The sequence below is a fragment of the Pygoscelis adeliae genome, unplaced genomic scaffold, assembly GCF_000699105.1.
Source record: "Pygoscelis adeliae isolate BGI_AS28 unplaced genomic scaffold, ASM69910v1 Scaffold282, whole genome shotgun sequence".
Lineage (NCBI taxonomy): Eukaryota > Metazoa > Chordata > Aves > Sphenisciformes > Spheniscidae > Pygoscelis > Pygoscelis adeliae.
Genome location: NW_008824352.1, coordinates 2622360 through 2634340, shown reverse-complemented (window position 1 = coordinate 2634340; position 11981 = coordinate 2622360). Strand labels below are relative to the sequence as shown.

General features: G+C 40.9%; 2 protein-coding genes across 2 annotated transcripts in view; one reads left to right on the top strand and one right to left on the bottom strand.

The window, feature by feature from the left end:
* The window catches only part of MYBBP1A (MYB binding protein (P160) 1a), a 67510-nt gene extending 63123 nt beyond the window's left edge, over nucleotides 1–4387 (bottom strand). Inside the window, exon 1 of the mRNA XM_009319312.1 lies at nucleotides 4382–4387. Coding sequence (XP_009317587.1) covers nucleotides 4382–4387 — 6 coding nt within the window. The remainder of the gene's footprint in view (nucleotides 1–4381) is intronic.
* Nucleotides 4388–4544: 157 nt separating this feature from the next.
* On the top strand, nucleotides 4545–11330 carry EIF4H (eukaryotic translation initiation factor 4H). The gene is made up of 7 exons (XM_009319311.1): nucleotides 4545–4552; nucleotides 5076–5257; nucleotides 6253–6317; nucleotides 6428–6524; nucleotides 7197–7262; nucleotides 9154–9312; nucleotides 9435–11330. Exons 1-7 carry the CDS (start codon nucleotides 4545–4547, stop codon nucleotides 9569–9571), a joined length of 714 nt encoding a protein of 237 aa, XP_009317586.1. The 3' UTR covers nucleotides 9572–11330.
* The last annotated feature ends 651 nt before the right edge of the window (nucleotides 11331–11981 follow it).

Sequence of the window (11981 nt, the reverse complement as noted above, 5' to 3'; positions counted from 1 at the left end):
GCCCCTGTTCTGGCGGGGCGGGCTCCGCACGGCGAGGTGCCCGGCGGAGGGGCGAGCTGCTGCGGCGCCCCGAGAGCGGGCAGCATTGTGATGCCTGCAGCGGGGAGGAAATGGGAGGGCTTTGTGGTGCCTCCGGTCGGGGAGGGCGGTGAGCCGCCGTCCTGCGTTAGCCGGGGCTCCGGGTGCTGACTCCAAATCTCTGATCTTTAGGAATACGGCTTGTCGCATCTCTGTTTCTTTGCTGGAGAGTGCATATAGGGGAGGAGCTACAAAAACAATAACCAGCAATTACGAAGTTTGTCTTATATCAGGTTAGGAAGATGCAATTAGTAATTGAGTCTTTTGAAGGTTGGTGCCGTATAAGTTTCTGTGTGCACTAAAATAAAGCAGTAGGCATAAAACAATGAAATAAGTTGTCTTTGAGAACAAATCCTAATGGGTATGCTGTTTTATAATCTAATCTTCCAAGATATGTTTCCTGATCAACAGTGTTCTTTCCTGTTCTTAGCGGAATAAATTGGTTTTGGTTCAGACCGTTTAGGCAGCAGGGAGGAGCTAGTGCTGAGGTTATAACAGGAGTAAGTCTTTGGGAACACTCTGACACTCAAGCTCTGACACTAAACGACTTAAGGTCGTTTCTATGCATAGATACCCTTTGTGTCTAAAGAAGAGATGTTCCAGAGCAAACAGATGATGTAGCCACTTACAATTCTGTTATTTCTTAAATTCTGTAACAAATAACCTTGACAGCAGCCTAAAGTGGCACTTGACATAATAAACTCAGATGTTACTATTCAGTCTGCCCTAGTCAATGTAAGCGTGGTCTATGAAGTAATAAAATGAAAGTTAAAATGTTACTTTCATATTCAGATTTCTTTAATGGAGTACTTAAACTTTCTCTCAGGCAAGATGTGGATACTTGTTTTGGTGAACTAAAAGCGTCCTGCTGCCTTTGCAGATGAGAAAATGTACTTATTCTGAATTAGCTGTAGTTTTAAGCCTCAATGCTACTAATATTAGAGTGTAACTTGTACTTGCATCTAATTTATCAGTATTACTAGTAAGCTACTAACAGCTAATTCATGATTTCAGACCTCAACAGGTCTCTGTGCTTTGTATAAAGTCCTGTAATATGTGTAGCATAATGAAAACATTCTTCTTGAAGGTTCTGATTAAAGAATCCCATGTTAACTTAAAGTGACCCCTACTCATTTTTAGGTGCTCTAGGACTGTAAGAATAGTGTAAACTCAGTTGAGATACAGTAGTTTTTGTGGAAGTTGCATATTGCATAGCCTTTGGTCTGTATAGAGAGCGAGCATAGGATTTAAGTGTGACAGATAGAAAACAGTAATTCCCAACAAGTTCTAACATACGTAAGATATCTGCCTCTTTCTCATACTCTTCAAAATTATGGTGGAAGAGCAACAGAATATGACTGTGGTGTGATGAGACAGGGGATTTTGCTAGTGCAGTGGTAGTGCACTGATTAAGAGCTGAAGCGTAATACTACAGTATGCAAAAGTCACTTTATTCCAGATGAGGAATGTGCTGCTGACTTTAATAACAAAAGGCTTATATAAAAGCTTTTTTGGTAAGTGTTTTGGAGCCCAAAATTTGACACAAAAATCTGTACTTAAGCATACTGAGGCTGACCTGAAACTCTGAACATCTGTAGAGCTTCTCAGAGTTGAAGGAAACCGAGTATTTATCACTACAGACTTGCTGGTAGGCTGTTTATTTAGGTGTGGCTTTAAGCACTGGGCTTAATAGTGCTGGGCACCTTACTCAACGGTTAAGATTCATCTGCTGAAGTAAGTAAAAGTAAGTGAAAAGGGAGAGCTAATCTTTATCCTGGCATTCTGGATCCTGTGTCTTACCCATTTAGTGTTAATAAATGTCTCCTAATTTTTAGGCTTGGGTAAGCTTTTTGTTGAAGACATGTAATGCTTACTGTAGAGATGCACTGGATTGCTTCAGTGAATTGGGTATGTATTTAGAGTTGTGGTCTTGGAGATTCTCAACAAAACTTGCATCCTGCTGAGCCTTATGCTGCCTCTGGTAAAGCACTAACATTGGAATCCAGTTAGGTTGTTGTCTCTGTGCTGTGCAAAAAGATAAATACTGAACTATTGTTTTGATCTTTAGTAGAAGGCTATTAAACTCAAATACTAGCTTTCAAAATATTCTTTGTTTTGAACTTTTGACAGGTCTTGTTTTTTGGAGAGAATAACCAAACTTTCCAAAAGAGTAGCTTCAAAGTGATAGTTTGGTTGTTCTTTCACCCCAGTATGGCCTTATGATGTCATTTGACTCAATCCACCAAAAAGTAAGTCTAATTATAGGGATGTTTGCTCCTGCATTTGCTAGAAGCAAGCTTTCCTCTTCAACTTTCTGCTTTGTTTTCTGAAGAAGAAATTAAATAATTGTCTTTCAGATTCCCACATTAAGATGACATAGTTATTACTTAATTGTGTCTGAGCAAAAGTTAAACTGAGTGGGAAATGCAGATAGTCATTTGACACTTTGGTGTGACCCAGTTCACTTAGTTCAGAGATGTTTTTAATTATGGTTGACTTTTGTCCTATTTTGTTACAAATGAGAGCATCTTCTTTCAATCTCATTGTTTGGTTACTGAAGTCAGCCTTATTTTTCTTTATTTCACTGTTTCAGTATTGAGAAAATGTAGGGAAGTGTAGAAACAGTTTCTTTTTGTGTTTCTAGACCTCAGTTCTGTAGAAAACTGAGTTTGGAACCTAGTTATTGACCATTCCTGTTCTTCAAATGGAGACTAAAATACCAAATATATAGTTATATATTTGATAGCTGAGGCCTTAATGGATCAAATTCAAAAGAATACTTCATTTTCTGAATTGCACAATAGGGCATGGATTTCCATACACGCATCCCGTGAAGTTCTGATATGCTATGATAGAAACAAGGTTTGTCTGTAGCACAAAAAATTCTTCTGGGGATTGCTAACTTGAGGGTGTGGTTTCAGAAGCAGCTCAAATTGATCTGAGTAGAGGTTGCTGTTGAAAGCTGTTGTCCAGCCCTTGCTTTCGTTCTCCTTCCCATCTTGGCACGAGTGCTTTTTGCAGCTGTCCAGATCACCTTGTTGATCTGGCTGAGAATTCAACTTTAGGGTGAATTTTCAGGTGAATCAGCTCACTGAACCAGATGACTGGCAGTCCAAGGAACGTGGTGAGAATGTGTAGAAGGAGGGTATGTTCCTTTTAAACTCAGCCTAAGCAATTTTGATGTTCCTATAGGCCATGAATTAAGAATTTTGGCTGCAAATGAAATGTATGGTATTTTAATAGCTGTTTGTAAGGCCATAGATGAGAATGAAGAACAAAGACACAGAACTGATTCTACATTACGGAATTCTTTAGAAGAACGACTTGGCTTTCTTGGAGTTTTTCCTTATAACTTAGTCTTGTGACTAAAGTTAATTCTGCTATACATACACAGCACCCAACTATAGCAGCTTTAGTTCTCAAGTACGTTTTTGACTCTGATTTGTTAATGAGACAAAGGGACATGAGGAGTATTGTCAAAAATGCTAAAATATGAACCTGGGTGGACACTAATTAAAGATATGTAGGTTGTGATTTAAGTACATTTAGCAGCATGCTGATAGTGTTGATGAAAAATGACTCCTGCACAGAGCTGCTACCATGAAAAGGCACAAATGACAGGCTTACCTAGAAAGAGTTAAGGAATTTTATTCAAGATTTCTGCATTATTTGATTCATTAGTAATAAAATATTTATTCTGGAATGGAAAAAAAAAAGGGGCAGACAAGTATATTGCTTGTCCAGTGGATTTTCTGGCTGCATGCAACCAGCCAGGATAAAAGGAAATAAAATTATTTGACCTTCTGTATTTTATGTAGGACTCTGCAGAAATCTAATTAATCCATGTCACACTAGCAAATACTGGTTTGGTACAGTTTGTGTTCCACCGTGCTTTTAAATGCACAGTGAGCCTCTGGGAGAGGGAGCATGCATGAACAAAGCCTAGTAAAAGTAAGGCGCTGAAGAGAACATGGGCAGAGTAGTAAGCAGACGTCTCGGGTAAAAGTCAAAGATTGCTTACGTGGGGCAGATGGTGTTAGAACCAGTGACAGTGCCATCCTGTGGCCTAGAAGTCCAGGAGCTATAGCTTGCGGTTGCCTTGTGCCCTTACAGTACAAATCTTGCTCTCTGTAAAGGAGATCAAAGTTAGCTTTAGAAGATTAGGCTCTACAGGAGATTAACACACAGGTGTGTTACATTAATACAGTCAAGAATTTAGCTGGTACAGTCTGGTTCCTCAGCAGCCAATGCCAATAGCCTTAACTGAGACTGAGGGGAAAGATAGGAAGACAACCTAGTTTACCTCCATCTGTAATTCATGAGACGAAGTAAACATCCAAATAGCACTGGAATTGGTTTCTCTGCCTTAGAACACCTTGCTCAACCAAGTTTATTATGAGTTCAATTCAAAGCATTCCAGTCCAGACATCTGACAGTTATGGCAATAACTTCAGAGTTAGGAGAAGATGTTTCTGTAAGCTTAATGCTGCTGAAATAATTTAGATGATTGTGGAGTGGATGTTGATAATACACTATTTAGTTAAAAGCATTGGATCTGGCTTAATTTCAGGTTAAGCTGATGAGCCTATGCCATGCAAGTATTTCTTCACTGCTATAAATTATTCTTAAAATCTAGTCTAGGATGTGGTTTTTAAGTAGTGTTTTTGAGTAGGGGACAGTAGAGATAACCTTATGTTGCTTTTCTTAATGAATTGTGGGATGAGAAAGTTAATTCATCACTGTTACTGAGTTCACCTGTAATGTGTTTAAATGTATTGTTCATTTGTTTTGCCACTGAAGTACTGCATCAGGTAATACTAGAAAGGAGTTGGCCAGTAGTGGAGGTGGCAGGTACAGGTGAAGGGATAGAAAAACTAACCGAAGTTGTGGAAAAATCCACTTCCGAAACGTCACACAGCACCTGAGCAGTGCTATATACTATATTACTGGCTGTGTTGGGAATCAAGTTCCAGAGATGCTGTGCTTTCTTTCAACAGGTCTCGTGGTGGCGGCCTTGGTTCCCGCAAACAGAAAGAGCTGCCGACAGAACCCCCTTTCACAGCATATGTGGGAAATCTACCCTTCAACACTGTTCAAGGAGACATAGATGCCATCTTCAAGGATCTCAGTGTAAGGAGTGTACGACTAGTCAGAGACAAGGAAACAGACAAATTTAAAGGTGAGTGTTCAGAGTTGTTTTAGTTGTAGATGGCTCAGTGGTAGGAGAAAATGAGGTACTTCTGAAATTCCCCATTAAAGTGACTTTAGTCCTTACTCTAAAGTGCTGTTAGCTTATTGATCCGTGTTTGGTTTTTATGTTGACTTACACAGGTTTCTCATTCACTAACAAATAAAATCTTATTTGAATGAGATTCACTGTTAATTCCATTATCTTGCGATACAGACTAACCTGAGTGACAGGAGTCAATATCTGCCCTGCCAGAAAAGGACTTTCTCAAACCTTGTTTGTCTTGTATGAATTGTAACAAAGCTGAAGTGTCTGACCCACTTAAGATCCATGACCTTAAGTGTTGAGTACTTACACAGTCTTTCTTTAGTTCAGAAGACTCCCATTGCTTCAGCTCTGTCTTTTTTTAGTAGACAGGGAGAAAAAGCAAGTAGATAAGCCATTCAGACACTTGTTTTGGAGGATGCAGATCCAATTTCCATTGGAATTGGCCAGTGAAAAGGGAGTATATTGTAAGTTACTTTTAGGGGGAGAAAAGGCTTAACTCGGGTAACGGAGGGTCTCAGAAAAGGGATACATTCACTAAATGATGTGATGACACAAAATCAGACTGCAGGCCAAGCAGGCACTTCAGCTTCTTGTTTAAAAACACTAGTAACCAAATGTCAATATTCAGCTAAATAACTGTCTCAAGGCATAGATCAAACTAATCTGTAATGAGAACCCTACGGTAAAGGGAATTAATCAGGCTCTTAGCATTTGCGTAGCACCCATACAGAGTTCTGTTTCAGGATTTGTCCCCATCATTAATAGGCATAGGTAAATGCATTTGTCGTTAATGATGTTTGGTTTCTGAGTTGTGTACATCTTGCACTGTAGCTCATGTTTGAAAAAGAAGGGAGGGAATGAGCAGATATGCAGGAAGAGTAGCTTCTTACAAAGGCCTTTTAAAGTGCTGGTATTAACTTGTGAGGTTCTTCTTACAGGATTTTGTTACGTAGAGTTCGATGAGGTGGAGTCACTCAAGGAAGCTCTTACGTACGATGGTGCAGTAAGTATACTTGCAATTAATTTGTGAAATAATTGTGATAAGCACAAGTCTCAAACTCCTTGGCAGCCCATATGGTACATTCTGAAGAGATTCTCCTCTTTATTTAACAGCTTTTGGGTGATAGATCACTCCGAGTGGACATAGCAGAAGGCAGAAAACAGGATAAAGGTGGCTTTGGCTTCAGAAAAGGCGGGCCTGATGACAGAGGTGAATTCCATTTTTCTGACTAGCTGCTTAAATATAATGGCTATAGCTATGACTTCTGGTGTTAACTAATGTTAAAACAAGGCGTGCAAGTAAACATGAAGATTATGTAGGAAGGAGAAATTTTTATATGTATATACACATTTCTAACCTAGCTGCTGCCGCTCCTGAGATGTCTGGAATAGATGCGCTTTGTGTCCAAAAGCTGAATATGTTGTTGCTCCTAGCCCAGGAAGTGAGACCAATACCCCCAGTAACGTACAGTGTCTTGCAGAGGACAATCATAAGCCCAACAGTCTGATCTGCTACTATTTTATTACAATGTAAGAAAAGTGAGTAAGCCAAGTAAGTACAGGTACACAGATACGGATTTTAGACTGTCTATCTCCTGTTCTGGTGTGAAAACAGGCTTTGCTGTAGTTGAAGCTTAATTGAACTAGTCTCACTGAAGGTTTCCATTGAATGTGTGTTAGAGAAACTTTTCTGACCACTTATTCTTGGTTAACTTAAACTGACCTTTTGTTCCTATGCAACGGAACTGGGTAGTACCGAAACAAAAGGATTTTCCAGCAGCATGACTTTGGATATTGAAGGACTGAAACTTTGGTTTGGTATCCCCTTGATCAGTCTTTCCCACAGCTTCAGACCTGAACACAATTGTGGCTTTTTTCCTAGGAATGGGAGGAGGTTCCCGAGAATCCAGAGGAGGTGGATGGGATTCCAGAGATGACTTCAATTCTGGTATCAGTATTAACACTTATACAGATAGGCAGCCTAAAAGGCACAGAATTGTTCTCATTTTCATGTCAGCTACGTTTGTCCCCATTACTGTTTTGATCGAGTCTACTGTGTGCCAACTTTGGACATTCTACAGCTGCAGTGGGATTCTTCAGGGGGAATCTTTCATTGCCTTATAACAGAGGAAAGGGTCTTGATTGTAAATTTTATGAAACAATCCTCAATGATGGAATACTTGTTCAAATGTAGCCTATGGTGCCTAGGTTTTAAGCATTTCTCAAACATGAGGCCAAGTACATTTCTGAATAGTAGCAGAAACAGACAGATCATGTGGAAAAGCTGATACTGTATTCTTTCAGAGCAGAGGCTTTCACCCCTCTTAAGGAGATGTGACATCATTATATGTATATCCCTGAAGCAACTGACTTCTCCAAAGATATATTAGTGTTCCAAAGCACTTTTAAATGCAAAATGTTCCTGGAGTTTTAGACCTGTTACAGTAATGCAAGTTGCAGCAAATGACTGAGCTTGAGTGGCAGGTAGTGATGGAGCCACTGGGTTTGCTCTTGACTTCCAGTCAGTTTCTAGCTGTTAGAATCCAGGGTGACATTAACACAATTTCTTTTGTCCTCTGAAATCATGGGTTTGGTCCATTTTCTGACGGGGAGATGTTGGCAAGCGCAACTTTGCAATGTCTGGTCTCTGCGTGAGTGGAATGGACAAAGTAGAAGGAGCGGTAACAAAGTGTGCCCTTGGCACTAGCATGAAACTGAAGCATGGTGCTGGAGAGAGGAAGCTTGCTACAGCGCTGCATTTAACCTGCCTTCGTAGCTAAGCATTCTGGTGTCATAGCTTTATATGTTTTCTGGCAGCTTCTTCAAATGCAGATGCATTTCAGCTTGTTAGATGCTGGATGAGTGATTTGTGAGCCAAAAGTTTAGCATTTAAGTCTTAGTTGCTACAGAAGCTTTTCTTCTCAGGTTGTACAGCCTTGCTCTGGATCAAGTCTTTAAAGATGGTTGTTTGGCACTGAAGTAAGGGACAGTTCTGCAAGTCTGCCAAATACTGAAGTGGAAAGGAAAATCTCAAATGGAAGCAAAACAACTTTCTCTTCCAGGCAGCTTCTGAAAAACGGAGTATATTCCCCTTAGGTGTGCTGTTAGCCTGAAGTATCCTCCTGCCATTGAATGCAGATGATGGGGGCTTGGAGAGATCCTCTGGGATAGTCATTGGTACAGAGTGGAACTCTGGCCAGTGACAGTCAGATCTTGATTTTTTTTTTGATACACAAACTGAAGAAATGCAGTCAGTTTCATATTTAAAGTCTGAATTGCTTTTTTTCCAGCTCTTTCATTAATCTAGTAAATGCCTGGTCAGTTTATAGTACAATTAAAAAGCCTTGGGGTTTTGCTCTGTTTTTCAAAGGCTCTGTTTTAGAAGGACTGTATATTTCACCATTCCCTAGTTATTTTCCCATTTACTCAGATTTCATGCTAAGGCTGTAGCCAGTGTGATCTTCTGGCTACAGAAGTACTCTGGGTACTTCTAGTGTTGTCTCTGAACTCAGCCAATGGTGTTAACAATCTGAAGTTGCAGCCGAAGCTCATATTTTAAGCTCACTTGATGACCCACTCTCCAACACCCCAGTAAGCCTCTAGGTGGATAAAGCAGTTTCTGAACTTGGCATAGTATACTTGGTTTCAAATGGAATCTGTATGACTCTTCTAGAATGTGCTAAAGACCTGTGAAGCAATCTGTCTACAGACAAACGCTCTCAGTGCATCATCTTGGACTGACAGCAGTGACTTGCAAGGTTTTCCAGTCACCCGGATAAAAATCTAGATATAAAGCATTGCAAAATGTGCTCTTTAAATTCACTGTCTTCCGTCTTCAGGATTCAAAGATGATGACTTCTTGGGAGGCCGGGGTAGAGGAACCCGCCCTGGAGACCGGCGACCACCAGGTGCCTCAATGGGAAGTGGTGGCACTGGTCGCTTCAGAGATGGGCCTCCCCTTCGTGGATCTTCCATGGACTTCAGAGAGCCAACAGAAGGTAAACTCTTTATTTTCTGTAATTCAGTCTTCCTTCATGAAGGAGACTCCTGCTTTCTTTGTCAGGTTAAAGCTACTACCCTTGACAGACAGATCTTAAAACCTTAATGTTTTTTCTTTCAGAGGAAAGAGCACAGCGACCCCGACTTCAGCTCAAACCTCGAACAGTTGCTACTCCCCTCAATCAAGTAGCCAACCCAAACTCTGCTATCTTTGGTGGAGCCAAGCCCCGAGAGGAAGTAGTAAAAGAGCACGACTGAGTTTGGGGTTGAGAGGGAATGGGGAGGCGGGAGAAAAAGCAAGACAGTACAGAGTGACTAGCTCTGCTGGAGTGTCAACCCTGCAGTTTACCATTCCTGCCATCTGGCATTTGTCCTCTTTGAAACCGAAAACACAGAGCTTGTGAATGCATGTCAGCTGTTAACAAGTGGTTTTTAGTACGTTCTTGGCTTTGCTGTATCTAGTGCCTGCTTTGTGCTGAGTTTCCCCTCTTCTGTTTCCTTCCAAGCAGCACAGTTGCCAGAAGATAGGGCAGTGTAGCTGCTTCCACAAGCGTGGAGGTCTCTGGACAAAGGTGCTGCTTCAACTTCTTCCTTTCTGGGTTTGTTTTACTTTAGAAGCACAGGTTAGACTTAGTTATTGCCCTGTATTGTTTCCTTTTACTTCCTCAGTGCTCCTCTTCTGACCTGCATGTCTTGTTCTGTATTGCTGTGGCTCTGAAGAGGAAAACTGGAGAGTCCAGATGAGTTGAACAGAGAAATTTACAGTTCTAACCGAGTAGTGAAATACCATTTATGACAATTGGTGATAGTTACTGTATACAGCAGAGCCCCTTACAAAACTAAGGGGGACAGCTGCCCTTTCACACAGGTTACCAGGAAGTATCAATTTAATAGATGCAAATAAAATTGGCTGACAAAAGCCTGGTGACCAGGTGGTAGAATCGGTATGGATAAAGCTTCTGCCAGCAGACTCTTGCTGGTGGCTGTCTATTGACTTCAAAATGGTATGATACTACACCTCTGAGCTCAAGGTTAGTGCTGCAAAAATGTGCCTGTTTGAGCACAACTGCTCACTGGCTCTTTCTGCTTAGGGTTTTTTTTGGGTTTTACATGTTTGGTAAATTTTTAAACGAAGTTTCTACAAATAAAATTGACTTTTTTATTTTTGTTTAAGGAGTGTATACTTTGCCATGCAGTATGTAATCACCATTATCCCCTGTATTTCTTTGCCCAGTGGTGTACATTTTTGAGACCTCTGCTTTCAGAATACCTTGAAAATGGGCAGATTAGAAATCGTTCTGCTGTAGATTCTCTTCATGTAGAAGTTTGGGTAAAAAGCATCTCTAATTGCTGCATCTCTCTTCACTTGAAATGTTTCTTGCCAGTGTTGCGTGGGAGGAGGGAGGGGAGGCTGGAGCAAAAGGAGAGAGATCATTAATGTTTAAAACCAAAACCTGGATCTACAACGCTGAAGTGTGGATGTGTCCAATGCATGAGAAAAACTTGGGCCCCTAACGCTAGTGCTGACAGCTCTCAGATAAAGCAGCCGGCACACCAGAGTACTTGCAAGAGGAGTTTGGAAGCGTGGCTGCCTCGCTACCAGCAGCATCGCTGCTAGTAGTGAATTTCTTCCCTAAAGTTACCTTGGTGATGTCAGAGTCCCAGCAATTTACAGAACTACTCTTTCCTTCCTTCTGCCTGTCACTTAATCTGCTTCTGAGATAAGAACCATTTGTCTAACACTAATACTTAATTTAAGACAGACATGCATTTGTGTGGTTGTATTCCAAACCAATAATTGACCTATTTACATCTTCAATGTGGAAAAGATTTTAAGAACAAATTCCCATATAAAAACTCACCTCTAGTCAAGACAGTTGACTTTTAAATGTAAAAACAGAAAAAAAAAAAGAATTCCAAACACTTAACACATTCTGCTTCATAACAAAATAAATTTATGGATATGGTATTTTGTGAATGATCTTTTAAATAAAAGAAAACATTAAGTAATATTTAACATTGGTCTTTATTTGAGTCTGCTGCAGCATGATTCCCCACCCCACCCCCCAAGTTTTCAAACATTGTGTTAATTTGGAAATTTGCTTCCTTAAATTTTATGGGAAGCAGTACCGGACTCATACAAATAAGGGGGGGGTGGGGAATATAAAGGGGAGGAATCTAATCTAAACAAGTGCTGGAACATGCAGGACACAGTGAAGTAAAAATTGTGCACGAGTGGAAGCGAGCCGAGTTCTTTGTCCTGTGGCTTTAGCGTAACTTCAGTTGTATTGCTCAGGCTGCCAGGCAGAATTTGGAGGTCGGCTCGCAGGTCACGCAGCTCTTCGTGCCGTTTCCCACCAGCTGGGTTCTGCTGCCCTCTGACCAGAACCCCCTGCCCGGTACAGGGCAAAAGGTGTGCTTCCAGTTCGAGAGCCATCAGTTTAGTGGGGAGTCTTTGCGGTAAGACAAAGTAAATACATCGCCTTGTTGCTGTCTTGCCCGGTTTCTCCCAACTTTTTCAGCTGACCTGTTTCCCACGAGACATCACTGTTAATGAGGCTGTCGCCCTGTGTCTTTGAAGTATATCCATACTGCAGGGTAAGTTAAAAGAGGGAGAGCTATGCTTTTATTGAGGAAATGAGCTCTGACCTTCCTGCTGGTTTTACTG

Coding starts and splice junctions, on each gene's coding strand:
- EIF4H (XM_009319311.1), top strand. Junction 7,263..9,153: donor CAGAGATGACTTCAATTCTG/GTATCAGTATTA, acceptor TTCCGTCTTCAG/GATTCAAAGATGATGACTTC. Junction 9,313..9,434: donor CTTCAGAGAGCCAACAGAAG/GTAAACTCTTTA, acceptor TTTTTCTTTCAG/AGGAAAGAGCACAGCGACCC.